This window comes from Myxocyprinus asiaticus, chromosome 37 (genome assembly GCF_019703515.2).
Source record: "Myxocyprinus asiaticus isolate MX2 ecotype Aquarium Trade chromosome 37, UBuf_Myxa_2, whole genome shotgun sequence".
Lineage (NCBI taxonomy): Eukaryota > Metazoa > Chordata > Actinopteri > Cypriniformes > Catostomidae > Myxocyprinus > Myxocyprinus asiaticus.
In genome coordinates, this window is record NC_059380.1 from 20,160,060 (window position 1) to 20,188,033 (window position 27,974).

The 27,974-nt window shown below is 38.8% G+C and overlaps 1 protein-coding gene across 1 annotated transcript; it reads right to left on the reverse strand.

Annotated features, from left to right (window-relative positions):
- Nucleotides 1-611: 611 nt before the first annotated feature.
- On the reverse strand, nucleotides 612-27,344 carry LOC127427952 (coiled-coil domain-containing protein 3-like). Its single transcript, XM_051675927.1, has 3 exons — nucleotides 26,566-27,344; nucleotides 5,900-6,074; nucleotides 612-2,364 (listed from the first exon to the last, which is right to left on the reverse strand). Exons 1-3 carry the CDS (start codon nucleotides 26,943-26,945, stop codon nucleotides 2,080-2,082), a joined length of 840 nt encoding a protein of 279 aa, XP_051531887.1. The 5' UTR covers nucleotides 26,946-27,344; the 3' UTR covers nucleotides 612-2,079.
- Nucleotides 27,345-27,974: the final 630 nt, after the last annotated feature.

Below are 27,974 nucleotides of genomic sequence, written 5' to 3' on the forward strand. Positions count from 1 at the left end.
ACTTGAGCTGCCTGGTGACAGGTCTTGGAATGTGGGGATGCATTGTGAAAACTAAAGATTAATCTAAAGACGAATATCAATTTGGACACCATTTCAAACATAAAACAGCCTAAGATTGTAAGCCGGGCCAAGCTGGTTAGACTAGTCTCTTTTGATAGCTTCAGAAGGGTTTGGGGCACTGTTCAGCTGGTTAGGCTAGGAGACAAGTTGGCCAACCAGATAAACCAGCCAAACACCAGTTTGGCCAGGCATGGGAGACCAGCCAAACCAACTTAAACAAGCTTAGGAAGTAAGTTGCGTTCACATAATCAATGATGAGTGTGATTCGGAGGTCGCATTTTCTCTCTAAAATTAAAATTTTACTCCACTGATGGTTGGGGTATGGATTTGGGGATAGAGTTAATGAAATATGAAAAATGTTTTTGAAGAACATAACAGAAAATGGGAATAAAGTCAATTTTCATTGTTCCAGAGTGAAAAGATTATTTTTTAAATGCTGTGCAAATTGTGCTCAGAACGAAATGAAAAACATTTCATTTTTAGTACCTCATTATGAGTACATACGTACTAATGAAACCTATAAAAACTCTGAGGGCAAATATTTAGTGAAAAACAAAGTTTATTTCATTGGCATATATGTGAATGTGTTAAACAGGTAATGGTAATACCTACCCTTGTACATCAATAACACCAGCTTTAAATCACGTCAGTAAACAGTTGACACAAATGGTGAAAATGTACGCGAGAAAATATGTTTTAGGTTATGTATATCAGGCGCTCAGCACCTTGTTTGCAACTATAGAACTCATATTCACTCAAAGTATAAAAAACATTTACAAAATATTAAAATCAAGATTGGTAACAAATGGAAAAAGGAGCGCTTGCCAAACTAGCAAATTAATGTGTACTGACTCTTGAAAACATATTTTTTACCAATAAATGGTCATAGGTCATTTAAGTATGGAACCACTTCTACACAATGTCCCAAACCAGATTTTTGGTCTGTCTTGTACAGACAGATAGATGTTTCTTGGGGGTTTATGCTGAAAGACTTTTACAGTAATGGATGATTATTTGTAATTTTTTTTTTTTTGGTAGACTGGAAGTCAGTATCATTGCACTGTTCCAAAATATAGTTCCCACTGCATAACTCCATATAATCACATGGCAAATAAATTCACAAAACACTGATCTTTAGCTGTGACCTTGTCAGGCTCTGCCTGATTACCAACAACATCAGGCATAAAAGTCGAGCCTTTTTTTTACAAAATTATTATTGACTGTCATTGGATTGTATTGGCCTAGACCCTATGAAATCTCCTGACGAGTGCAGTTTTCTATCCTGTGTTGATACATTTCCTATTAATACAGTTTGTGCTTGGGCAGGACATATGAAAGGACTTGCCCCTTTATTTATTTATTCAAGCCAAAATGCTAATAGGCAATAGGCTTTAGTTATGCCATAGCCATGAACCATAATTTGCTTCTTGCAAGTGGTATAAGTGAGAGGGACATTCTCATCTAGAGAGCATTTGATTGGACAAAAACCTGTGTAATGCAAGATGAGTCATCGTTTTTTGTACACTTGTATATCTGCAAATGGTTATGTCAATTTTCAGGGAGTAGACTAGCACATAGATGGCTTCAAAGTTAATAGACATGTAACTATAGCCACAAAACAAACATTTTGTGTTTATGGGGACTGAATTTTTTTTTAATGTTCAGTCTATAAATAATTTCAGATTTTATGGAGGATCATGATGAAGTGTTGATCAATATAAAGTAAGAATATTGTTTGTGTGTATTTTTTTCTTGTTTTGCATTTTAGTGATATTATATAGTCTGCTATATGAAAATTGTTTGGCTAAAATGCATGGAGTCTGTAAAGAACAACTGAACTAGTTTAATGACACTTTCCAAGATGGATTATTTTGTTCATCAATGATAATTTACTGTAGATGGTTCATCATTCCTGTGAACCTTTCAAAAACAATGCTACCTTTATTGATACCTGTGGCCTTTCATCTAGATTTGGCAATACACTTTGACTACAATCTTCATTTCTCCCATGGAGGAACGTTAGTTCTTGAGCTTTTTGGGCAGGATTTTCTTGAGAGCGGGTTTCTGGTCCTGCGTGGTGTCCTGCTGTGGATGGGACAGCTCAGGTTCAGCTTCGTGAAGCTCTTTGAAGCTTTGAAGTGACTCCTTAGTCTCCCGTTTGGCCTGCCTCAAGAGACGTTTCATGTTCTTCACCTTGTCCTTCAGGTGGTTGTTGGCCTTCTCCAGGGTCTTCACTTTCTGAGAGAGAATTTTGACTCTCTCTTCCTCCTCAAATAAGGCCTTCTGCACGTTGGAGCACCATAGCTGAAGGAAAGAAAATGGAGTAAACATGAAGTGAGCAGAGGTACAGTAAGTAATAAATCTAAATAGGACTGTGCTGTGTGCCTTGCTCGCTTTGCAAAGATTAATTAAGAAATTCTCAAGTGAAACATTGACCATAAGTTGAAAATTATATATTGTAATACACTAGGCATCTGGTTGGCTCCTTTAACAACATGTTAAATGTAGCAAATCTTCAAGTAAATGAAGATGCAGTCTGTTTTATGGCATGATGTACAATTAGATTTTTACATTTTCTGAAGAAAATGTGTGTGGTGAGTGCTTGTACAAAAGTTGCCACAATGATGCTATGGTGTTTTGGGTGGTTGCCAGGATGTTACTATATGGTTGCTAGGATGTTCAGTGTGGTAACTAGGCCATTGCAAAGTGATTGCTACTGTTTTATCATAGCTCTCCTCAGCAATTGATATGATTTAAGGCATTATTCATGTCTGTAGCACAAACAGCACAGGACGAGTTTTGTGATCGTTTATACTTGGGGTTAGTTAATTTTCATCAGTAATTTTCACTGAAAGTGAAAATGTTTAGCAAAGTCTCAAAAGGGGAGCCATTCAGAACATAGCTATTCAATGATAAAATTTGCAGTTTAGTGGAGTGGGATTTTGAACCACACTTACAGCGACTGGTTGCCAAGTCGCTAAACTGTCACATGTTGCCTCAAATTGCCAACTCCCATAGACTTTAGGTCGCTTTATTGCTGTTACAGTGAATGCCCCCATAACATGGTGATTTATTGCTTTATGCTTGTCAATTTATTCCACTGTGCCTGCATAGGACAGGGTGTAACCATAAACCCTAACCAATCAAGTTTGTTTGATAAGAGCTTGTAACACAAGTGTAGCTTAATGAAAAACGTAGCGGGTATAACATGTTCTTTGATTTGACCCTTCAAATATGTGCATTCTTGCAGCTCCCAAACACACAAAAATTGCTCTTTGTGTTGCTCGACCTACAGTATGTGAGGCATGTTGATCAAGGAATAAGGAGTATGACATAATGAGGAAATGTGACTAATTGGGATGTATTATAATTAGGCTTTGATTAGAAGCTGGAAATCAAACCAGCTGAAACTAATCAGAAACTTTTGATAGCATTTTTTGTACTTGTTAGGTGATGGTAACATCACAAGCCTGGGGAAAGCCAAGTATTAGATGCTTGCCTCCCACATGTGTTCTTGAGTCTTGCCCCGAAAAGATTGTACATCTGGAAATTAGTCACAGCTGAGCCAGCTAGCTGGGCCCTTTCTGTAAGTGTAGATTTCCTGTAGATCTAACAGTCATACTTGCACTTGAACCTGTGTGTAGGTCAGATGCCATTGTAGAGTTATGTGATATAAACACATAACAACTGGCATCAATATGGAATATATTACGGTATCTACCCTGAGGTCATGAGAACCTATGTCTGGCATTAGTGGTGATATATACAAAAGATACCAAGTTGGCTAATCCAACCACTGTTGTCTGAACACAGCTTCCTGTACATGATTATTAATTAAAGGAGACAGGCTTGATTTCTATTGGCTGCTACTTCCAATTCCTATGTGTATCAAACTTTTGTTGACTTTGTTCTCACAGACATCTGGGAATGTTATGGGAAAGATTATTGCTTAACTATTTCATTCTTTATGTTTCACATAAAATGCAGCCAGAACTGCTTGTTTGATGACAGTTTAAAAGCAGAAAGAGACATTGAGAGTGAGCGAACTTGCCATTCACTTTCTGGACATACTTCGCTTTACTTTTACTCTGACTTTTGTTCCAATTACTGATACAAGCAGAAATGTAGTAATTAATATCATCCTGACACATTCTGATTACATTACCATGACTGAATCCTTTCATGTGCATTCAGGACCTGACTGAACAAGCCCTCAGACAAAGGTAACTGAAAAGAACACTGGAATGTACAATGATTTATTAATTTAAAAAAAGTTGACCATGTATAATTCTGCAACACATTGACATAGCAATACGACACTGAAGCAATTGAGATGAACCATAATGAAGTCATGCACAAATGCTTAGACTCCATCTGGTATAACAAAAATCGCTCTACAAAAACAGTGTGAATGCATGTAACGCAAGGCTTAGATTTCAAACATACCACTACCATTATGAGAAACACATTTTCCCAAGGCAAATGAAAAGCTAAAGGAGAAAAGATGACCAGAGAGGAATGTTAATATCCCAGTAATCGTTACTCTCAATTCTCCTGAGACTTAGACCCTACACTTAAGTGTGAGCACAAATTCACTTTGCAAAATATAGGTTTGCACATTTCAGCTGGTTTGGATCTCAAGAAAAGTTGCCTACTTATTCTTGCAGGATATCTGTGGCAGACAAGCTAATGTTTAAGCATGTCTTTCTTGCAATGTTGTTTTTTATGTTCAACATGCAAAGCCACAAACAATCTGTCTGTTCTCTGTCAGCATCCTTTAATCCCTCTTCACAAGCCAAGAGAATTGTAGGACACGTCACCTTTAAGGCTGAAGTGTGTAACTTTTTCACTGTTAAAAAAATGTCTCCTATCCCAGCTTGCAGAGACAACAATAAGTAAACCATTTGAAGGCTAATTTTCTCAAAAACTGTAAATATTGTCTCTGTGGTGCTAGAAAAATGTGTTTCAATCTGTTTGTTTTGAGCAACCTGTGGGGTGCGTTTCACGTACAACAATGTAACCAGTGCTGGAAAGAGTACTGATTTTTTACTTAAGTAAAAGTACTGCTACTGAAAAAATAATTCACTTGAGTACAAGTAGAAGTACTGAGAAATATTATGGCTCAAGTAAGAGTAAATAAGTAGCTTGCCAAAAAACTACTCAAGTAATTATGTTACAAGTTACTTTATGAAAATTTAATTATATATAGTATATACGCTTCCATTTCTAGAACACAAAGACATTTTTGTTCTTAAAAGAAATTGATGCTTCCTTTCACCAAGGATGCATTAAATTGATAAAAAATACTGCCAAAATCATTAATTGCAAATTATTATTACGGTTTGAAATAATTGTTTTAAGTGGTATTTATTCCATTGTACATGCTTTACACTTGCAAGTCAAATTCTGGTTTTACAATTAAGCAAAAAGAAACACATTTCTCCTGAAATTCTATTTTCTCCTAAAGTCTATTGTTTTAGAGAGATGAAGGCTATTCCATGCATTATCTTTTTGTTCGATCAACAGAAGATGGGGGTGTATTCGGAAGGCTGTTTGAAAATATTTATTTTTGCAATTTCGTTTGGTGGTGCAGAAATTACAAATTAATTGGTACAGCTTTAAGATAACTGTCATACTGAAGGTGTTCCTTTGGCATTGGTGGTACTTGAATAGATCTGTAAGCTTTTATATGATAAAAAGGACAGACTACTGTCTGTTTGTCCTATTTACCTGCCTCAAAACTAAGGAAATTAGAGAACCGTCTGGGAGACAAATACAAGTAAAAAGAGGTTTCATCTACTGTTATTTTGCTGGTATAAATGCACTAAAAGTCACTCACCCTGTTGTCCTCCTGCACCTCCCAGTCTGGAGTGTACATGTGAACCTGTGTGCCAGCTGTGCAGTTGGAAAATTGGAACAAGCTGGCAAACATGCGATGGTTCTCTGGGGTGTCTGGGAAGATGGGGTCCTGGAAGTTAACGCCATGAGGAATGATGCTGTAGTTTTCATCCATTCTGTGAACAAATGCAACACACAAAATATTACTATGCTGAATTATCATTGTGTATGGATTAGGCCTCATTCTAGAATAAGAATATATTTAAGAATTTCAGTGGAAATTCTAATAAGTGGAGATCATCATGCACATTGGTGCAACAGACATGAATAACACCTCAAATTGGGTAACTTGTTGGGTAGAGCTGTGCTGTTACTTTTCAGTGATTGGATTTAAATTCATCTGGGGGATGATAAAACAAGCAATAAAATCCTATAGATTTACATTGAAGGAGGGACTCAAGTCATATATCGGGACAAGAATATCAGATAGCCTCTATTGACTCTTTTGGGCCAGTAAGTAACTACTTTGCAACGCTCCAACAACCATCCAGAATACCCTTGCAACTACAAAGAAATATTCTAAAAGCTATTTAAAACACCTTAGCAACCACATAGCAATGTTTTGGCAGCCATCCACAATACCCTAGAAAAATATTTACAAATCTACTTTTAAATGTATAATTTATTTATTTAAACTAATTAATTAGAGAGAGTGGATTTGGATTCAGCTTGTTACAGTGGTCCTATGCTTAGGAAATGCCATAAAAATAAAAACAAAAACAAAATTAGCGCAGCAAAATCATTCGTTTTCATCATATAATGCCACAAAGTCACTGCCAGGCAGTGTTGTAGTCAAGACCACCTAAACCGAGACCAAGTCAAGACCAAGACCAGAGTGTATTGAGACCAAGACAAGACCAAGACTTTGAGGGGTTGAGACCAAGTCAAGACCAAGACCAAGACCAAGGCAGGGCGAGACCGAGTCAAGACCGAGTCCCACACTGCATGAAAAACAATTATGATAAAATGTGGAACATGCAAACCATAGGCACTCCTCAAATTAATCTGAAAGATCAACATTCCCATAAAAACACCCACAGAAAACAAATGAAGATTCCTCTTCATTCACCTCTTTTATTGCCATATATATTTCATTTTATTCAACACTCTTTTCCAAGTTTTATCATCCACCTAAAACAATAAAAATTTTTGTGCAAGCATCCCATCAGGTTTTCTGGATGACTTTTCCCCTAGAAAACATCATTAAGTACAGAATATATCAAACAATTATTCAGTAGCCTACTTAAGTCTTCATTTTTCTCTGTCTTTTCTTAAACAATATAATACGTTTTTTTGTTGTTTTTGAACCAAAAACAAGCCTTATATAAACGTGTGCAGTTTGCTAACCACATAGCTAAATCTAGAAAATAGAACAAAGAATGCCAAACATAAGCAAAGCAGCCTATTTAAAATTTAAATTTTTCATATAAGTGGAGGTGCATTACTCGGTCTCTACTCTCTGCTGTCACATCTCTAGCTCTCTCACCGTTACTGTGGTGTGTAACGTTTATATCAGAGCTGACATTAGCTAACGCTGATTTAACATAACTTTATATACATTAGCTACATAGCTTTATGTGGCCTGTCTCATCATTGTTTATAACAAGCAAAAACGGAACTTGGGAACAACAATTTGTCTCTACATGCCCTTTCCTCTCAATCTCTCACAAAGTTAACACTGCATTAGCTACATCCCTCAATATATGTTTAATAAATTAGGTAGCTGTCGCATCTAGCTAGGTGGCAAATAGCTGGCAAGCAACTGAATCTAGCATGCTAAAAACAGTAAATAAATAGGTAGCAAATTTTTATAGCTAATACTCGCTAAATCTCTTTGGGTGAGGGGTGAAGATGAGTTTAGGTACAGATGCTGTGTTCCATTCAAATCGGATGTGGGATATTCCACTTGATATCTCCGATCTCCGACTAAAGGCATTTCAATGCCAGATGCTCGGAAGATGACGTTAAAGGAAACAAAACTGCAATGCTCCTGTTAGTGTAGCAGGTGTTTGACTGTCATCAGAGATGTCTCCTAGCAACTCAATTCATTAACTATCTGTAACGCTAGCATTTGTGCTACAGGTGTACGATTATTAAAAGAGAGTATCATTTACCATGTTTTGAACACCTTCTACTCTGCTAACGTTTGTTGAACAAGCTTTAATATAATGTAATGTAGGAACTTTGACAAATTGATCAATATTATTTAACAAAAGTGAATGTTTATCACTTATTTTGTGCATCTTTCTGGGTGCCGACAAGATTGTGTGACGTCACGCACCTGCATCTCGGCAAAATCAGAGTTTAAAATTTCCACAAGACTTTCCAAGTTGTAATTACGACTTCAAGTTGCGTTCCATTGACTTTTCCCAGTAGGAAGTTGGAAATCCGACTTTCTGAGTTGAATGGAATGCAGCAAGAGGCAGATTGCTAACGTTAGCTAGCTAGCTTTGCTAGCATCACTGAGTTTACCTTTCCTCATGCTTCTTTTTAAGTGCCGATAAAATTTTGACGTGGCCTCCATTCACTGGTTCAGATGTCAACCATGCTCCATGAAGATTACAGTACCTCAGAATCTACACATCGTATCACAGTGTTTTTGGACTTGTTTAAAATAGGAGAATTTGCTTTTAGTAATCATATGTAACAGTTTCTCATAATCTTTTTATGTTTCATGAGAGAAACGTGACAAGTAAGCCACATCTGTTCATAATATCTGTAACTCTATGCTGTGCACAAATAAACAGCTTTAAGTCTTTGAGTAAAACAATACACCTGTTGTATTCTGTTTATTTATTCGGTTCACTTACTGAATGTTTTTACTACAAGTGTGATGATGAAGCATAATTTTATGGGCATGTGAGGAGTTGCGTTTGACAGTGGACTAGAGTTTGTTAGAACAATAATGTTATGATGGACAAAATATTTAAACTGGTTGCATAAAATACTTTGTAATGGAAAATATAGTGAATTGGCGACTTTAAAACTCTTCTACCATCTCTATGCCTTCACTAAAATTCCGTGAAAAAATTGTATTTATTTATTTTGAGGAATTTGATAGTTTTCCATGGCACACCTGACAATCTTTCATGGCACACTAGTGGGCAGAGTCAGGGGGTAGTTTCCAGGGGGGATGGGGGGGAGGTAACATGTAAATGAAAACAGGTAGGTGCTTCATGCTACAATCCCCCAATATTCAAGCCAAATCTATGCCCTTGGGCACAGTGGTTGGGAAACACTGGTTTAGGTAGCCAAATTGTATTACAGTCTCTCTGACAACCACAGTTTCATCTCCTGTCTCCCGCATTCACTTTCTTGGAGTGTGTGTGAAGGGGGGTGGGGAGGGGTGACAGCCGTTAACAGTGACAACAATTTCAAATTAGAAATGAGTCAAGTTATTGCTTGCATTTGAAGCAGGAAGTTTTAAATCCAATCACAGTAATGATGTTAACAAATAAATCAGACAATGCACAGGCAATTTAGTGATATCCCCGCAGTTGTGGTCTTGAAATTAAATCCAGAGTCCTCTTTGTCTGAGACCGAGACAAGACCGAGACCTTCAAAAAGTGGTCTTGAGACTGTTCTTGAGCACTACAACACTGCTGTCAGGGTATGTAAAGGGAAGAGAGGACAGAGTAAGAATCTGAAAGCAGAACTTTAATTGTAAACAAAAGAAGAGGGTACAACGACGAAGGTAAACATTCGAAAAAGAAAGTAACAAACTTTACAGTAGTATGCTGGCTAATAATGCACCACATATAAACAAGAATTGACACAGGAACAAAGAACAAGAGGGTATATATACACATAGGCTAACAAGAAGACAAGGAACACCTGGGATACAATTAGGACAATGAACAGGAAGACAAACACCACAGAAGATATACATTTCAAACTAAGAGTTTCATAAATATTTCAAAATAAAGGTCTCATGAGTTTAATGTGTGACAGAGATTATATTTTAGCGGCTTATTTTTAGAGGTTTTTGGTCCAATAATTATTACCTCTGTTTTGTCGGAATTGAGTAGAAGGAAATTTCTGGCCATCCACTCCTTGATTTCATTGATACACTCTGCTAATTTGGAGAATTGTGAAATTTCATCTGGTTTAGAAGTATAAAGTTGGGTATCGTCGGCATAACAGTGGAAACTTATTCCATGATTCCTGATAATATCTCCCAGGGGAAGCATACAGTATATAAGGAGAAAAGCAGAGGCCCTAAAACTGATCCCTGTGGCACTCCATACTTAACTTTTGTTTGATTTGACAATTCCTCATTTACACATACAAAGTGGTAGCGGTCTGATAAATAGGACCTGAACCATGCTAATGCAAGTCCACTAATGCCAACATAATACTCCAGCCTATTCAAGAGAATGTCGTGATCTATGGTGTCGAAGGCAACACTATCTAAAATCTAAAAGCACTAGAAAAGAAATGCAGCCGTGATCAGATGATAAGAGCAAGTCATTTGTAACTCTGATAAGTGCAGTCTCTGTACTGTGATGAGACCTAAATCCTGACTGAAATTGTTCATATATACCATTTCTCTGTAGAAATGAACATAGTTGGGAGGACACTACCTTTTCTAGTATTTTCGACATAAATGGGAGATTTGAAATCTGTCTATAATTAGCCAATTTGCCAAGATCAAGCTGTGGCTTCTTAATAAGCAGTTTGATAACTGCCAAGTTTCTTGGGACATGTCCTAAGGATAGCGAGGAGTTAATAATATTAAGAAGTGGTTCTGAGATTACAGGGAATACCTATTTTAAGAGCTTAGTTGGTATTGGATCTAACAAACATGATGTAGCTTTTGATTTTTTGATAAGTTTTGTTAGACCTTCATGACCTATGACAGCGAAGGATTGAAGTTGCTCATTAGGAAAATTATGAGACACTGTTTTCTGAGGTGCTGTGACAGTTGATTGCATAGTTCCAATTTTATTTCTGATGCTTTTTACTTTATCAGTAAAGAAATTCATGAAGTCATTATTATTGTGCTGCATCGGAATATCAGGTTCAGTCGAGGCTTTATTCCTAACCAATTTAGCCACAGTACTGAATAAACACCTAGGATTGTTGTGGTTATTTTCTATGAGTTTGCTCAAATATGATGACCTTGCAGCTTTTAGTGCCTGTCTGTGGCTACAGACACTATCCTTCCATGCACCGCGAAATACATAGACTTTTGTATTCTTCCACTTGTGCTCCATTTTCCGAGCTGCTCTCTTGAGAGCATAAGCGTGATCATTGTATAATGGTGTGGGGCTTTTTTGTTTAATTTTCTTTAATCAAAGGGGGGCGGGGCGACACTATCAAGAGTGCTAGAGAAGACTGTATTTATATTTTCTGTTATTACATCAAGTTCTTCTAGACTTTTTGGCTTACTGAGTATGTGAGACAATTCTGGAAGATTATTAGTGAAGCTATCTTTAGTGGTCGAAAGAATAGTTCTACCTAAATGACAGTATGGTGTAGATTGAGTAACATAAGCTGATCGTAACATACAAGAAATGAGGTAATGATCTGAGATGTCATCGCACTGCGGTAGAATTTCTATAGAATCAACATCAACTCCATAGGACAGAATTAAATCTAGCATATGATTATGGTGATGAGTTGTTCCTGTCACATTTGTCTGAATCCAAAAGAGTAGAAAATATCGATAAATGCTTATCCCAATGTGTCATTTTCATTATCTATGTGAATGTTGAAGTCACCAACAATTAAAGCTCTATCTACAGTAACTACTAGATCTGATAGCAAAGGATAAAACGATGAACGTATAAGAGTAAATGCTAAGCAGGCTAGCAAGCTACAAACACAGACTCGTGCAGTGTGCCCTTTTTTATATTTTAGCATTATCATTACACATTTTGCATATAATCTTTATTACAAACCCCCAAACATGAAAAGGCAACAAATAAACAGAATAAAAATGACCCCAGCAGACAATGTGACTTAATCAAAACAGGAACTCACTATACAGATATTAACCTCACTACTGGCTTCCTCCTTACCGTCCCCCCATCTTTCTCCTCCTGCTTTAAGGCTGCATGGACTGCAGGCCTCATACCGTAATTACTGACTTTAGAGTTACGATACTCATTTATGTCCAGCAACCAGGCAGAAGGAGTGAATAGGAGGCGATGTTTAAGGATCCTGCACCAGACCTCTCTCTTTATACATATATTTCATTTGCTTATTGAGTCTAAGTCTTGCATTTTCATGACAACATATGATGTGCATGAACAGTAAATTAAGCCAAACGTGAAGGGTTATGAGTTGTCAGAGAATGACACAAGGAGGCTAGTTCTTGGTAATCTTCTCCACCTACTGGTCATCACGGGCTCTTTGGACAGCATCCATAATATCATCCTCAAAGGGGGAGGCACTGGTTTCTAGCTTTGAGAAGGCCAGTGATCTCAATCTCAAAGCTCCCCTGCTGGCCGACAAAGCCAGTCACATCCACATCAGTGAACTCAGCAGTGACGACCTGCTTGAGCTCCTGAAAGCAGGACTCCCACCATCATCCACCACAGTATTCAACTTTTATTTGTACACACATTTTTGCTTAGCACTGCGTCACTCCGTCTCAGGAAGCGAAGCGGGCGGAGCCACAGTAGGTGGAGCAAGCGGAGCCATGGAAAACTCGGAGGGTGGAGCCATGGACTATTGTCATTTTATTTTTTGGGTGTCGGGTGCCGCCCTTTTGGGGGGGCGGGGTACAACGATGAAGGTAAACATTCGAAAAAGAAAGTAACAAACTCTGCAGCAGTATGCTGGCTAATAACGTACCACATCAGGGATGATCTACATCCCTGATGTGGTGCATTATTGGCCAGCATACTGCTGATCTACCGGGGTGGCATCTGGAGCCAAATGCCACCCTAAGAATAAGCATTGCCACCCCAGCATTAGTATCCCGAAGTATAAAAAAATAAATGTTCATTGTGTAGGGGTTTATTCATTTTGAACTGCCTTAACTGAGCCCACAACACAGACCTATTGAGTGAGTGACCACAGCAGCGGCCAATCACATGATAGATTTCATCAGCGGCCAATCGTGTGATAGATTATGTCAATGGCCATTCACGGACATGCTGTGCTACTGCAGCACGTGTACAGTGTTTGAGCACTCATGGCACGGGTTGACCCAAGCACACAACAACAATGACAACATGGACAGATACATGGAAAAAAGAGGTAAAAGATGAATATCTCAGTTGTTTCTAAGTCATCACTGAATGATTATTGGATACATTGCTTTCAATTATGGGTGCAGATGGATGAGACATGTCCTCAACACTTTTTGAAATCACTTTCGTCAGGTATGTGTATAATCCAGTTGAAACATCTCCAGTTCTTGAGTAGGAGTTTCTATTTCATCTGATCTGTGTGTGTTTTGAGTGGCAGTCTGGCACTGGAATGTGTTATTTTGAATATTATGATGAGTGTTGTTGTGGCTGTTATTAGTGTCGTTTAGTGTCAGCAGTTTTTACACAGCTTGTGCTCTTTTCCAGTGGAATAGAAAAGCAAAATGTGTTCCACATCTCTGATGTACAGATGCAGATGCAATGTTGGTTTATTATATATAAAATATTGGGGGGAAATTATATGTATTACAAACAAATCAACATACCAAAAATGTCATCAGGCATCAGATAGCCAGTTAGACTGTGTGTAGGGTTCAATAGGTTGCCATGGAAACATGCGTAGTAGTTTGACAACTGAGGGGAAAATTATAAGCACTTTTTTTGTATACTGTATGAACAGATCGGATGGAAAAAAAACATCAACCATTACGTTATCTCCTCGTAAACACCTTTTTATTAAAAGTGTGCAAAAATAAGTATGCATAAGTCAAGCTGTAAGGTAGCTAATAGTTAACATAGTGTCTGAACTGAACATATTTTGTTTAGCCTGGAATACCTGTAACTGCAGACGGCTCTCTATCCTCTTGCAGCCGCTTGACCATATGCTTATGGATGGCAACGGGATCCAGCATGCAAGTGGGTGGATTCCATCATGTCATTGTACTCCATTTTAAGTAAGATTGTTGTTGATATGTTGCGTTGTTGAGCAGAGTGACACAGTAAACAAACATCAGTTCTGAAGTGCATTCTGTGTGTGGGTCTTTTAATGTGAGTCAGGCATAACATCTTAAATTTGAGCTACTGCGCCTTTTCAGTGCAAAGCCACTAGGCTTCACATCTGCTGTATTTCCTACAGGCGCCTTTTTTAAATCATGTGGAGAGTGACTAGTCAACTACAGGCTGACAGCATCGACTAGGTTAGTTGTAGTAAACTAGTCTATACAACCCCTAGGGCTAATTAGGACTAATTAGAAGGCAAAAAGTCAGCACCAGACCAGTCAGTCATGTTCTTAATTAAAGTGCTTATCTATGTGTTCATCTACTGAATAACAAAATCCCAAGACTGATAGAGAAAATTACTATATGATGTGAAATATTTGAGTGCTTGAATCGTTCAGAACGACTGTTTATCTAAACAGGTAATTTAAAAGAATCTTTTACTGTGCATAACATAATTTTCATTAATATTTATTAGTTTCGCAGCACTGCCCCCCACAGAACAATTATCATACAGTTTTTATTTTATTAGGCCTAACTTTGTGTTAATGTTCGCTTTCAAATGGCTTATTCCAGCTGTTACAAAGGTGATAGGTCTACAGGACTTTATAAGCAGAATAACATGGGATATGCATGCACTCTCCATCCATGGGTACACTTAACAAAACAAAACAATTTGGCCTGCATAAGGTGACTTTTAGTTGAGACTGCCAGTTCTATATGTCAAGCTAAGGAACATTTAGAATTGTTTTATGTGTTTAATTGTAACGCTGTCGCTGGCAATGACAAAGACGATGACGAAGTGCAGTTTTATTATCAAACGTGAAATTCCAAAGCCGTAACTCCCAATGTGAACAAAATACAAAAACATGAACTTGACTTTAACTTGACTTGACTTGATTAAACTTGACTTCACATGACATGACATGAACCATCCAACAAAGTTACACTCACAAACAATGTTACATTAACAATACCTGAAAATGGACAATGGCAAACATAAGGCTTAAATACATGGACAAGGGAGAAATGTGACAATGATAACCAATGACAAGACAGAACTGATAACAAGGTAACAAGACAATAAACCAGTGAAAACAAGACATATGAACATGGAGGGAAACATGAAATCACATGACACGGGGACCACATGACATGAAACACATGAATAAACACATTGAGGCGTGGCTTGGCAAGACAGGGCGTGAAGCATGGGATCAGGCCAATGCCAGTGGAAGGTGGAGCCATGAGAGGCTTGAGGGGCGGAGCTTTGAGAGACTTGAGGGGTGAAGCCATGGAAGGCGGAGCCATGAGAGACTGGAAGGGTGACACCAGGGAACTTGGTACCCGGAGAGTAGCCGACGGCTTGAAGGGACATGGTGGAGCCGGAGGTTCAGAGGACCGAGGTAGCGCCGTAGACTCGGAGGATCGAAGTAAAGCTGGGGGATCGGAAGACAGAGGCGGAGCCAGTGGGACTGAGGACCAAGGTGAAGCCGTAGGGAAGGAGGTTCTCAGTAAAGCCACAGGCTCGGAGTGACTAAGCAAAGCTGGAGGATAGGAGAGGACAGGCGGAGCCAGGTGACCGACTGACCAAGGCGGAGCTGGAGGGACAAGGGACCCCAGAGAAGCCGATTGGCTGAAGGACCACGGTGGAGCTGAAGGGACATAGGGACAAGGTGGGACTGAGGGATCGAAGAACCAAGGCTGACTCCAGGGCTTGGAGGGTCTAACTGGGGTCGGAGGGTCGAAAGTTCCCCTTGCCTGATCAGGAGAACTAAGGGTGGGTACAAGGGCGGGAACCAATTCCAGCTCAAATATCCCACTGAGAGATGGCTCTTGAATGGACAAGGCCTGCAACACTGGTTCGTTGACCAGAGGTGAGCCTGAGACCTTGCATGGAACAGACTGAAGCTTGGCTGTGACATGGCACGGAGCACACTGAGGCGTGGCTGTGTCATAGCATGGAGCACACTAAGGCATGGCTATGATGAAGCATGGAGCAGACTCAGGCGTGGCTGTGACATGGCATGGAGCAGACTCAGGCGTGGCTATGATGTGGCATGGAGCAGATTCAGGCGTGACTATGACGTGGCATGGAGCAGGCTGAGGCGTGGCTGTGACATGGCATGGAGCAGGCTGAGGCATGGCTGTGACATGGCATGGAGCAGGCTGAGGCATTGCTGTGACATGGCATGGAGCTGGCTGAGGCATGGCTGTGACATGACAGGGATCAGACTTAGGCGTGGCTGTGACATGGCATGGAGCAGACTCAGGCGTGGCTGTGACATGGCATGGAGTAGACTGATTCGTGGCTGTGACATGGCATGGAGTAGATTCGGATCTGGGGAAAAAGATGGAGCTAGCTCAGCGACCATGACGAGGAACTCTGGCTTGGCGGCCATGACGTGGGACTCAGGCTTGGTGGCCATGACGTGGGACTCCGGCTTGGCGGCCATGACGTGGGACTCTGGCTTGGCGGCCATGACGTGGGACTCTGGCTTGGCGGCCATGATGTGGAACTCTGGCTTGGCGGCCATGATGTGGGTCTCTGGCTTGGCGGCTATGACGTGAATGTAGAACCACTTATCTGCAGGGCAAGGTCGATATACTGAGCCAGATTGAGGGAACTGCGACTGCCAGGCATCAAGGAGGAAACCGGCTCACTCAATCCCACCGGAAAATATCCTTGACAGCAACTTCATTAAAGTCCACCCGGCAGGCCAGAGCGCAGAAGTCCTCCACATAATTTTCCAGGGATCGATTCCCCTGGTGAAGACGCAGGATTTGAACCACTGAGTTAATCTTGCGATATCTGTAACGCTGTCGCTGGCAATGACAAAGACGATGACGTGTGATGAACCCAAGTGCAGTTTTATTATCAAACGTGAAATTCCAAAGCCGTTAACTCCCAACGTGAACAAAATACAAAAACATGAACTTGACTTTAACTTGACTTGACTTGACTTGATTAAACTTGACTTCACATGACATGACATGAACCATCCAACAAAGTTACACTCACAAACAATGTTACATTAACAATACCTGACAATGGACAATGGCAAACTTGAGGCTTAAATTCATGGACAAGGGAGAAACATGACAATGATAACCAATGACAAGTCAGAACTGATAACAAGGTAACAAGACAATAAACCAATGAAAACAAGAAACATGAAATCACATGACATGGGGACCACATGACATGAAACACATGAACAAACACATTAAACATTACATTAATAGAGATTTAATAGAGATTTGTACCTTAATCCATAAGAACTAGGCATGGGTGCTTGCTTTGGTGTTGCAACCCCCTTGCCACCCCATAAAAAAAATCTAGATCCGCCCCTACACCACATACAAACAAGAACCGACACAGGAACAGAACAAGAGGGTATATACAGTATACACATGGGCTAACAAGAAAACGAGGAACACCTGGGATACAATTGGGGCAATGAACAGGAAGACAAACACCACAGAAGTTATACATTTCAGATTAAGAGTCTCATAGATATTTCAAAATAAAGGGTCTCATGAGTTCAATGTGTGACAGTCACACATATATGTGTGTTTTATTGTCTATCCTGTGTGGGTCCCGGGCGCTGTAATAGTAAGCTACCACTTGGGACACTTAATGTCAATGACCCATATACAGTATTTTTACACAGGGAAACGGTCAGGATGAGGGGAGGTATCAATAAAGAGGATGCAGGGACAGCTGTATTTGTTTTCTTTACATATATGTGTTTGCATTAGAGCTGCCTGTGTATTTTTCTAAACGCATTAGCAAAGGTATTAGGTTTAAAACAAAAAAGAGCGGTGAAAATATATCTAATAAAAATAAGAGGTTAATACAGCATACTGTAAATGTCAGAGGAATTATACTTTGCATGTAGCTTAGGAAGGTCTATTGTTTCTTCTGTGTTCTTTCTTATTTATTTGTATCTGTGTGAGCAAAGAATTAATTACTTGATTGGCATTCAAAGCTGCTCTCTGGCTGGTTTCTTGCTGTTTTGGCCTGCAGTTTCTCAAACTTCAACACACACTTACGCACACACCTTCCAGTGGTGAGGAAATGAGGAAAATCTGTATCAAAGTTTCATGGGTGGTTTGAAACATATTAATACAAAAACCGTGGTTACATTGGCACAAAGCAGGGAAACAAGACACTCTCTTCATCTAGGACTCTCCACTACACTTGTTCTCTATTATTCAGCGTGTGATTGTTGGCGGTTTGCCACCATCAGCCTGCAGGAAAATCTCACTTTTTTCCTGTCGATTTGTGTTTGTACTCTCTGATGGTAGAGAAATGCAAGTTTAATGGTTTGCAGTTCTTAAGTGTAATCAGAAATTGACCAAAGGCAGACAATATATTTTTTTTTATGTTAGTCATTTACCTGGGAAGTGTTTTATGATGCAGGTTTTGGTTGGAAGAAAGAAATAACTGTTACAGCATACAAATGACAATTCAGTGTGTGTGTGTGTGTGTGTGTGGGCAGGTTTAAGTGGTTTACAAGGACTTTTTTTTAGGTTACAAACTGGTAATTATAAGGGAGTTATGCTATAAATGTGGTTCATGAGGACATTTCTAGTGTCCCCATAATTCAAATCACTTAACATTGTTTTACTGAAAATGTAAAAATGCAGAAAGTTTTTTTTGTGAGGGTTTGGTTTAGGGGTAGGGTTAGGGGATAGAATCTATAGTTCGTACAGTAAAATTATGTCTATGGAGAGTCCTCATAATGATAGCTGCACCAACATGTGTGTGTGTGTGTGTGTGTGTGTGTGTTAGGATGCCAAAATTCCCAAGAGGCCTTAGCAAGCACCACTTTTACTATTGCTCATACTTCAGAATTAAGGATTTGAACAAACCCTAAGTATTAAACTTAAGTACTTAAGGAATTTTAGGATTCTGGTTCCAATTCTGATTTATCTTAACGATTTTGGCTTCTTAATGGTTCCATTAATGATTTTTATAGTAGTTTTTGAAGAAGAATGATTTGGAAATAAGAAACACAATTCTTATTGGGGCTAGTTCATTCTCAAATATATATTTTTTCACCCTTATGTCATTCCAAACCTGTATGCTCTTATTTTCCCTGTGTAACACAAAAGGAGAAATACTAAAGAATCTTTATGCAGCTCTTTTCCATACAATGACAGTTCATGGGTGATCATGACCATTGCTTCAAAATGGAACATAAATGTCCATTCTGCATGATTTGCATGCTATATTTTAAGTCTTCTAAAGCCATACAACAGCTATGTGTGACAAACAGACCAAAATTGAAGTCATTATTCACTGATAATATTCCCCTCCACCGAAGCTCTGAAATCTTATTTACCTTTAGAATAAAAAATGGTCCATTGAAATGTCAAGCCAGGTTTGACATCATTGATGCCAAATACCATTGGTTCTCGAATGTTCATATATGTTGAATGGAGAATGAGATAAGAGAGTTACAGTGGATGGGAAGATTTTTAGTGCAATATGACTAAAACTTTGTTCTTTTCCTCACACAATGCATATTTAGGCTTCAGAAGACTTTGACTACCAATTTTTTATTGATTTTTTTGGTCCTTTTTGGAGGTTGGCAGACATGGTCACCATGAACTGTCCATGAATGGAAAAGAGCAGCATGAAAATTCTTTAACATTTTCCTTTTGTGTTTAACGGGAAAAAAAATGTAAGGCCATAAAAACAAAAAGACATGAAATTACGTTACAAAATTAAATTATGAAAGTAAGTTCTTAAGGAAGTTCAGTGTTCCACTCTCCTAAACCTTCAAAAAGATCTTCTATGAGTCAGAGATAAATATTTAGTAAACATGTACTTGCTGGCCATGCAATAGCTGAATACTTTGCTAAATTAAAGTGGCAGTCCGTTTGCAGAAAAAGAAAAAAAGAAAAAAGATACTGAATACAAATGTTTGGATAACATGCTGCAGATTACAGCCTATGTACCTTAGAAAGTGGGATTGCATCTAAGCTCCATTTGTGACATACAGAGACAGCAAATCAGTTTGCATAGATTATGCCACAATGCAATATATTTTTATTAGGCATACTAACTATGAGAACCATACTAAGTATGATTTTTGCAAACATCTCCCCACATTCCTTAACAGAATTTTGCAAGTGCCACCAAAATAACTTCTAAATAGATACAGATCCTTACTTTACGTAAAAGTGCATTAGACATCATTAGGCAGGACTCAAAAATATGCATGATTACCATATGACGGCCCTATGTCTGTATGAGGGTATACTGTATATTTATTCTACTATAATGTTAACTAATAGCTTTCAGAGGGGTTCCCCAGATATCCTGCACATTTTCATATGTCTTCAGAATGTAATCTCTCAAATCCTCCAGCGATTCACTGGCCACCCTCTTTATAAAAGAAAAAAAAAGAAAGGAAAAAAAAAAGTACAAACTCTAAGCCTCTCAAGAAAAGCTTTAAGTCACCACCGAATGTAGCTGTTCTGTGCACCATATTGCATTAATTATTGTTTCCATGCAGAGCGTCTCCAGTTTCTTAGGCTTTTGATGGTTTGACTGGCAAGAATTGGGCTGCCAAACTGGAACCATCTGTCTGATTGGTTCGTGGCTCAGGTTCATGACATATGGGACATAAAAAGGCATGTTGTGCATGTAGACTAAGGCAAAACCCAAAGTCCAGCCAAACAAGTGGGCATTTGGAAGGAGTGTTTCCCTTTTTGTCTTCTCCAGAATTCAGTCTGGCTGCCGAATGCTGTGATGAATTGTGGACAGCTTTGCAGACTTTTGTTTGGAAAATATGAAAAGAAATATGGAAGTCACTAGAGAACACAATGGAAATGTTTGCTGATTCAAAACTGACGACATGGAGTGAGTGCAAAATGACACCCACTGGAAAAAATGCACCACAGATCCCCACAAAATCTTAACGGAATAGCTAAAAAAAACAAAAAACAAAACAAAAACAAAATCTTCTGTCATTATTTACTCACCCTGATGTCTTTACAAACCCATATGCTGTTAGTTTTTCTGTGGAACACAAAATAAGAAATTTTGAAAAATGTCCGTGCTGCTCTTTTCCATGTAGTGACAGTTCACAGAGACCACAACTGTCAAGCTCCAACAAGGAAAAAAAAAAGTACCATAAAAGTAGTCCATGCCACTTGTGGGCAATATTTCAAATCTATTGAAGTCAAATGATAGCTTTGTGTGAGAAACAGTCCAAAATTTACAAAATTATTTTTCAAATGTTCCCCTTGTAATGAATATTCCCAACTACAGCTCCCTAAGCCATATGGATTACTTTTATGGTGCATTCATCACCATTCATATACTTTTACTGTATGGAAAACAGCACAGTGAATATTCTGCTTATCATCATTTGTGTTCCACAGAAAGAAAGAAATTCATACACCGTGCAACCTGAGGGGTGAGTAGATGATGATAGAATTTTCATTTTTGGGTGAACAACAACAACTATAACAGTCGGTTTAACAGACTGTTATACTGTTAAACTATTCCTTTAACGTGGGATTTAGAGTACAGTTTTTTTAAAGATGCTCTGAAATTCCAGTGTTTCCCTGGAGGATTGTTTCTGGATTTTGTTAACTGAAACACATTGGAGAGTTACAGGACCTTCCTTCCATGTGCCCTATGTGAAAATGATCACTGCATGACATCAGGGCATGTCTCAAAGGTTTTACTCTAAAATAAAATATATCAAGAAATTTCTTGTGCCAGAAATTCTCAAATCCAGATTAGTCATAGTTTTACATGAAATGCAATTTTGCAAAAATGGCTGGGTCTAGAAGTCTGCAACCCAACCTAGGCCTTACAGAACTTGAGACACTGCCGTGTTTTGGGCCGGGTTTGGGTCCATTTTTAAAGTTGGACTTCGGGTTCGGGTAGGGGTAGTAATTAATGAAAAAATAAAGAGGTAAGTTGTTTCGCGCACACATTCTCACTCACAGATTTGCGCGAATGGATGAGTTTGCGGCCGTTCACATACACATGCTGGACAGACGTCTTGACTGTTGCACTTGCTGTTTCTTTAGCGTCTCGCACAGGACCGCAACATTTTTTAGACACCATGTCAAGTTAAAAGAGCCTTCGAATTAAAAAAATACAAGTCGATACATCTGCGTTCTGTTTTATTTGTTGCGCTGCATCTCACTTGTTTTTAGCGCAGGTGTCACAAAGATTGAACGTTCTGAAAGGTTCAGGTTGCAAAGAGGACTTCATGTGACTGTTATACTGTTACACATGATTTCAAAATGTTCTGCACCAAGTTTTGGCGCTTGATAAACGGTGAGTCAAATTTTTTCAAACTTTTGCTCTGGCGTGCTAAGGGGCCGCCGTGCCTTGTTAAAACTGTATACATGTATGCTTACAGTTACTATACTGTTACGAAAGTTGCCTATGATGCTTACTTAAATACAGCCCACTGCAAAAATACTTGCATGGAGAAGAAATTATAAAGATAGTGAGTGATTTAGAGTAAAAAAGGACTAATTTAACCACTGTAATTTTATGGATTACTTCTATGATTCTTTTATATGATTTTTGGAGCTACAAAGGTCTGATCACCATTCACTTGCATTGTAAGGACCTACAGAGCTGAGATATTCTTCTAGAAATATTTTTTTGTGTTCTGCTGAAGAAAGAAAGTCACACATATGGGATGGCATATGGGTGAGCAAATGATAAGAGAATTTTCATTTTTGGGTGAACAACTCTATGGGAGTAAAAGTTGTACATTTATGTATGCGACAACTGAAATGGGAAGCATGGCTTCCCCTAAAACAGTTAATATAATCTATGTATATACTGTATATTAAGCTACATATCACTCTTAGTGCCTTTTATTAATTAAAGTGTGAATATCACACATCCCTATCGCTCTGTTTAAGTAATGTAATCTGCTTTTTTCTACATGAATATGTCCATGAAAGTCGGTGGACGCACAGCCCATAGAATCCTACTGACACCATGCTTGGTGTCTATGGCACATACGGTACCAGTACCATTAGATTTTAATAAATCAAAAATTGATGTTTAGAGAGGCCCTAAATAGGTCATTCTGGGTACCACCTGGATGCCATGCTAAGGGAGCTTCATGAGTGCTATTTACATTGGACTTTTGGACATTGTAATTATTTTTTTCTTTAATGTCATTATTGGATTAATACTTTGAACAGCAGCTTTTGGTAGCAACATTGTAGAATAAAAAATAAATAAAAAAAAAAAAATTACATAAAAAATCTCAGTACACTTTGCAATTGATAAGTGATCTGCGTTTCCCTTAAAAGCAGCAGCCCCCACTGATGTTCATTAACAGCGATGAGATGGGACAAAGGAACATTGGGGTAAAAGAAGCTGGGTGTAAACAGGTGTCCACAAGCTCAACACCCCAAGTTCATCGAGAGATCAAGGGAATGAAGAGGGGAGGTCAGTGCTGACCTGTTAGCACTAAACAGACTTTTCTAATGTAAACTCTTTAAGATAACAAATTACACAAACTGTAAACTTAAAACCCAAACCAATGATGCAATGCCAAAACAGTCTGTTCGCACTCTCTTGGACCTCTAACCTTCTGCCTTCATGTAACCCTGAGCAGTTAGACACTGTAGGTGCTGTGTAATTAGGTCGGGCAGACGGAATTCCAATGCTGTTTTAACTGCTTTGTTTCTGAAACTGGGAGAATGAGTATTAACCTGTAGATTAGCTTTCCCACAGACTGAGAAAAGCTGCAATCTATAGTATAGTTACAGAATCTAAGCAGCATTTGCAACAATGATTTTGCTTTAACCTGTATAACCATTTGAAGAGGTTGCATGCTAAAAGTGTATCATAAGGAATGAGATGCAGCTATTTGAAGTTAACACAACACAAAAACTGACCCTATTTTTACACTTTCCTTATTGTGCACGATTCAAGAAAAAAAAAAGATTGTCTTCATAATCATTATTTAAATGGTGTGAATATGTATTTGCACTAGGTGTAAATAGCACTAGCCACACAATGCAACTATTTAAACCCCAATAGGCTGGTGGAAACCAGGGGCGGCTCTAGGGTCAGTGGATATCCGGGGCTTAGCCCAGATACATCCATGCATTCATCATTATATACGGGATACACTTTAAAATATGTTTAAAAGTTACATCGGCAAAGAACCCATTTTTTAATGACATAAATTTTTCAATATTTTTTGTTAAAGAATAAAAAACATAAAATGTATGCCTGAGCATAAAATGAGTTGGACTGAAACAGAAACGGAGCATTCGTATAATCATAATCACAATTGGTGTGTGTGTTTTGGGAAGACTGCAGCTGCTCGAGGGCTGGTCAGAAACTTCACTAGCTTTTCTTCCTCACAAATAGAAATCAGAGAAACGATTAAAAAAATGTACACAAAAATTAAAATAATACAAATGATTAAATCTATGGTTGTCGCTTAAAGCCCTGTTCCCACTGTCAGCGCTTTTGTCATTGGATGCGACAGGAGGCCATTGATTTGACAGCTGGCGACTTCCAGCGACATGAGCAACAGCGACCATTGATGAGAGGATGTGGGCATGTCAAGAGATGCAACAAAGTTGAGAAACTTTATGCAAATGCAGAGCGATATCACGCAGCGACAGCCAATGAGAAAATACAGTGAAACTCGCATCATCTGTCTCCTGTGAGATAATGGAGATGAGTGCTGGAAAGACGGAGGAGTTGTTGTTGTCATTGATTTCACTGTGCTATATCATGTTTCTGTTACCACTTACATGAATACAATAAAACAATGATTCATGGAAAACCATGTCAGAAATTGTCAGCATTCTGAGTCAGTTTGATTGATACATTGAAAGATCAATCATTGTGTTGATATTATAATACATTGAGTTTTGCTGCAGTTTATAACACTTTCCCGTCCAGAATGCTCTTGCGAGGTCGGTTGATCACACATGTTCCCTTCATCGTCTGGGCGATGGGGGGATGGCTTGATTGTGTGTAGACTGTATCAGTCCTTTTACGAAAGTCTCAGGAGACTACCCTTACGAAAACTGACCATGGAAAATTAGGGTTAGGTTTAGGGGTTGCTGTGAGGGTTGGTGTAGGGTGTGTACAGTGTAGGGTGTCTGTGGGATACCCCTATCCTGTTTGTTAGTATTGAAATAAGGGGGCAAATAGTATCTGCCACTATTTACACTGAGTGCAAATAGCATCTATCGCTATTTGAACTTAGTGCAAATAGCCTCTGCCTTAATCAAAATGTAATTTTAGGATAATGTGAAATCAATTTGCTGCCTTCACACAGTTTCTCGGTTAATGTTTATGGTAACTTACAGTGACCCTATTTAAACCCTGTAAACGCGCTACAGTGCAGCCACTGTAATTAAAAACAGAAACTGAACCATATGATGCTTTATACTTATTAGCATCTCCTTGATGAAATCTAAGAATTTCAACAGCCCCATAAAGATGTTGCTACTATATACATTCATATGCCTGCAGGTTTTCTATCTGTGTATTTTTGTTAAATCCTGTTAACTATTAGTTACAGCTGTTTGAAGGGTTCGAAAAGAAAGATTGTTTCAGTAAATTTGTTTCAGGTGATATTGTCAGGACTGGGAAGCTGGTTTGCAATCAGTGTATGAAGTGTTGCCTGTCACAGTAAAAGACTTTGCCAGAAAAGTCCTGAGTGTGATGAGTATAGCACGACATGAGGGAGTCGAAAATCCTTCAGTGTAACTAATTGGACCGGAGGGGCGAGACAGGAAACACAAGCGAAACAGTCTGGTTGTCTAGAGATACAAGACTTTAGGCTACAACATGAACCACTTCCAAAGTGTGTGTTTGTGTGGAAAAAAAAGAAGAAAAAAAAAAAGAACGAAAAATCATGACAATAGTGAATCGAAAATTATCTCTCTGTTTTCCCTATCCATATGAGTTGCACTTCTACAGTATGTAGTTGGTCTGTGAGCTACTTCATCTCATATAAATTCATCTGCCAGTTTGACTTAATTCTTACTATAAACACAGAAACAAATATGAGCCAGAGCTATTTTTTTTTCTTACAAGATTTACAATATTCTTTGTGATTATACAGTAGACAAAGTTATCCCATTTGCATTAGTCATTAATGAACATAATATGGAAGATCAGCGTTGTTTCATTTTAACAGTTTTTAATTTTGGTTGAATTTCCCTGGTGGACCATGCATTAACATAACCACAGGCAAATAAAAGCTTATGCTCTGACCTAAAAAAGAGGACAGTTAGTGCCCTTAGTCATACATATTGAACTATACTCATGGTAGTGCTCATATGCATGGTTTTCCTTTTGTTAAATGAACAATGTTTATAAGCCATCCCATTATAAGACAAAAATCCTCATCTTGACATGTAGTTATAAGTCTCTCTCATATGGTGACTAGCCTACACATTTGCATTCCAGCCTAGTCTCACCCAACTTATGATTTTGACAGAGTTAAGATGAGCAAATCCTAACTCTTACCTCAGAAAGAAATAGTAGGAGTTATTCTCCATGACGCTGTATGAGTAGCAGTTGAAATATCCCAGTCCGCTCACATTGAACCTGGAGCCGGCTGGCACCTCCAGCATGCTGCCCCATGCCTGATCGCACAACAGCTCGATCTCCGCGGAGAAGAACAGATCTGTTTCGTACTGCCACGGCAGGTAGTTGTACACGCTGTAAGACTCCTTATGGATGGCGAGCACCTTGGCAAAGACGATTATCTCCGCTAGTTCTGCCCTGCACGCTTCAGTCTGAGGTCTCCAGTCGTGGGGCAGCTGGCATCCCCACGCAGCACCAAGAGAGAGCGCTAATATTAATGGCACTAGAGCACCCATGGTATGCAGCCTTACCTCAGTCATGCAAACTGCCTCTAACAAAAAGTAAATCCGTGCTCTGCACGCTGATATCCCTCCAAATAAGACTTAACCAGATCCTCGCAAAACGCACACCATCAATACACAAACTCTGCAATGCACTGAATGGTATTAAAGGGCGTTATAAGCGTGCTTTTATTTGCTGTAGACACAGTGCATCTCTGAATTTAAACTGATCTCTCGAGGTCTTATTCCACTCCATTCTTCCCTGTGCGCTCTATGCATGTGCTTTATGCATGACGCGCAGTTCGACTCGGTTAGCGGAGCCTTTCAGTGACGCTTAGATCTATTATAGACCTGAAGCAGAAAACAGTCGCAAAGTGCCGCACTGCCGCTTATAGTTGAGCGTTCAACATAGAGCACTGTTGTCTCCAAGAGCGCCGCACTAAAAAAGTTGTAAATGTTCTCATGGGGTCTAAGTGTGATTTGCTGTTTTCAGCACCCCAACAGCGACATGAACGGATTATGTCACAAAAGTCACCTGGTGTCACTTTATAATAATTGTATTTAATAGCATTAAAAAAACAGTATTACATTAACTAATAGTAGTTGATGCATTACTGTTCATATATGTCAATGTACAGTATTTTCAAATAATTAAAAAATGTAATGAAACTTTGAAAGATTCTGCACTACATATTTAGGTCACTATCAAATGTTAACACATTTTTGACATAAACAATGTTAATTCCTTTGAAAAGTCCTGATTCTCAAATCACACTTGGAATAATACAGATCATCTGGTTTTACAAAAACTTGCGTAGTCAGTGCCAGCTCAAGTGCATGCTGCCATAAAACAAAAAGGGGGTACATACCAAAACTTTGACATTCTGAAGTCCATGAAACTTTTAATTCAACTTATCATTAAAATTATTTTGCTAGTAATATTATTTGTCACTTATTATTTTGCATATAAATAAGATAGATGCATTTTCACTAGTGGTCTTACTAGTGTGGATCCCACTATATAATACGCAATCGCATATACAGTATATTACACTTGACAATTATAGG

Bases quoted from the DNA above. Each gene is read 5' to 3' on its own strand.
- LOC127427952 (XM_051675927.1), bottom strand. From the start codon at position 26,945: ATGACTGAGGTAAGGCTGCATACCATGGGTGCTCTAGTGCCATTAATA. The intron at 6,075-26,565 runs GTAAGAGTTAGG...ATTTGTTCACAG, and splicing joins TCCTACTATTTCTTTCTGAG to AATGGATGAAAACTACAGCA. The intron at 2,365-5,899 runs GTGAGTGACTTT...TCTTTCCTTCAG, and splicing joins AGGTGCAGGAGGACAACAGG to CTATGGTGCTCCAACGTGCA.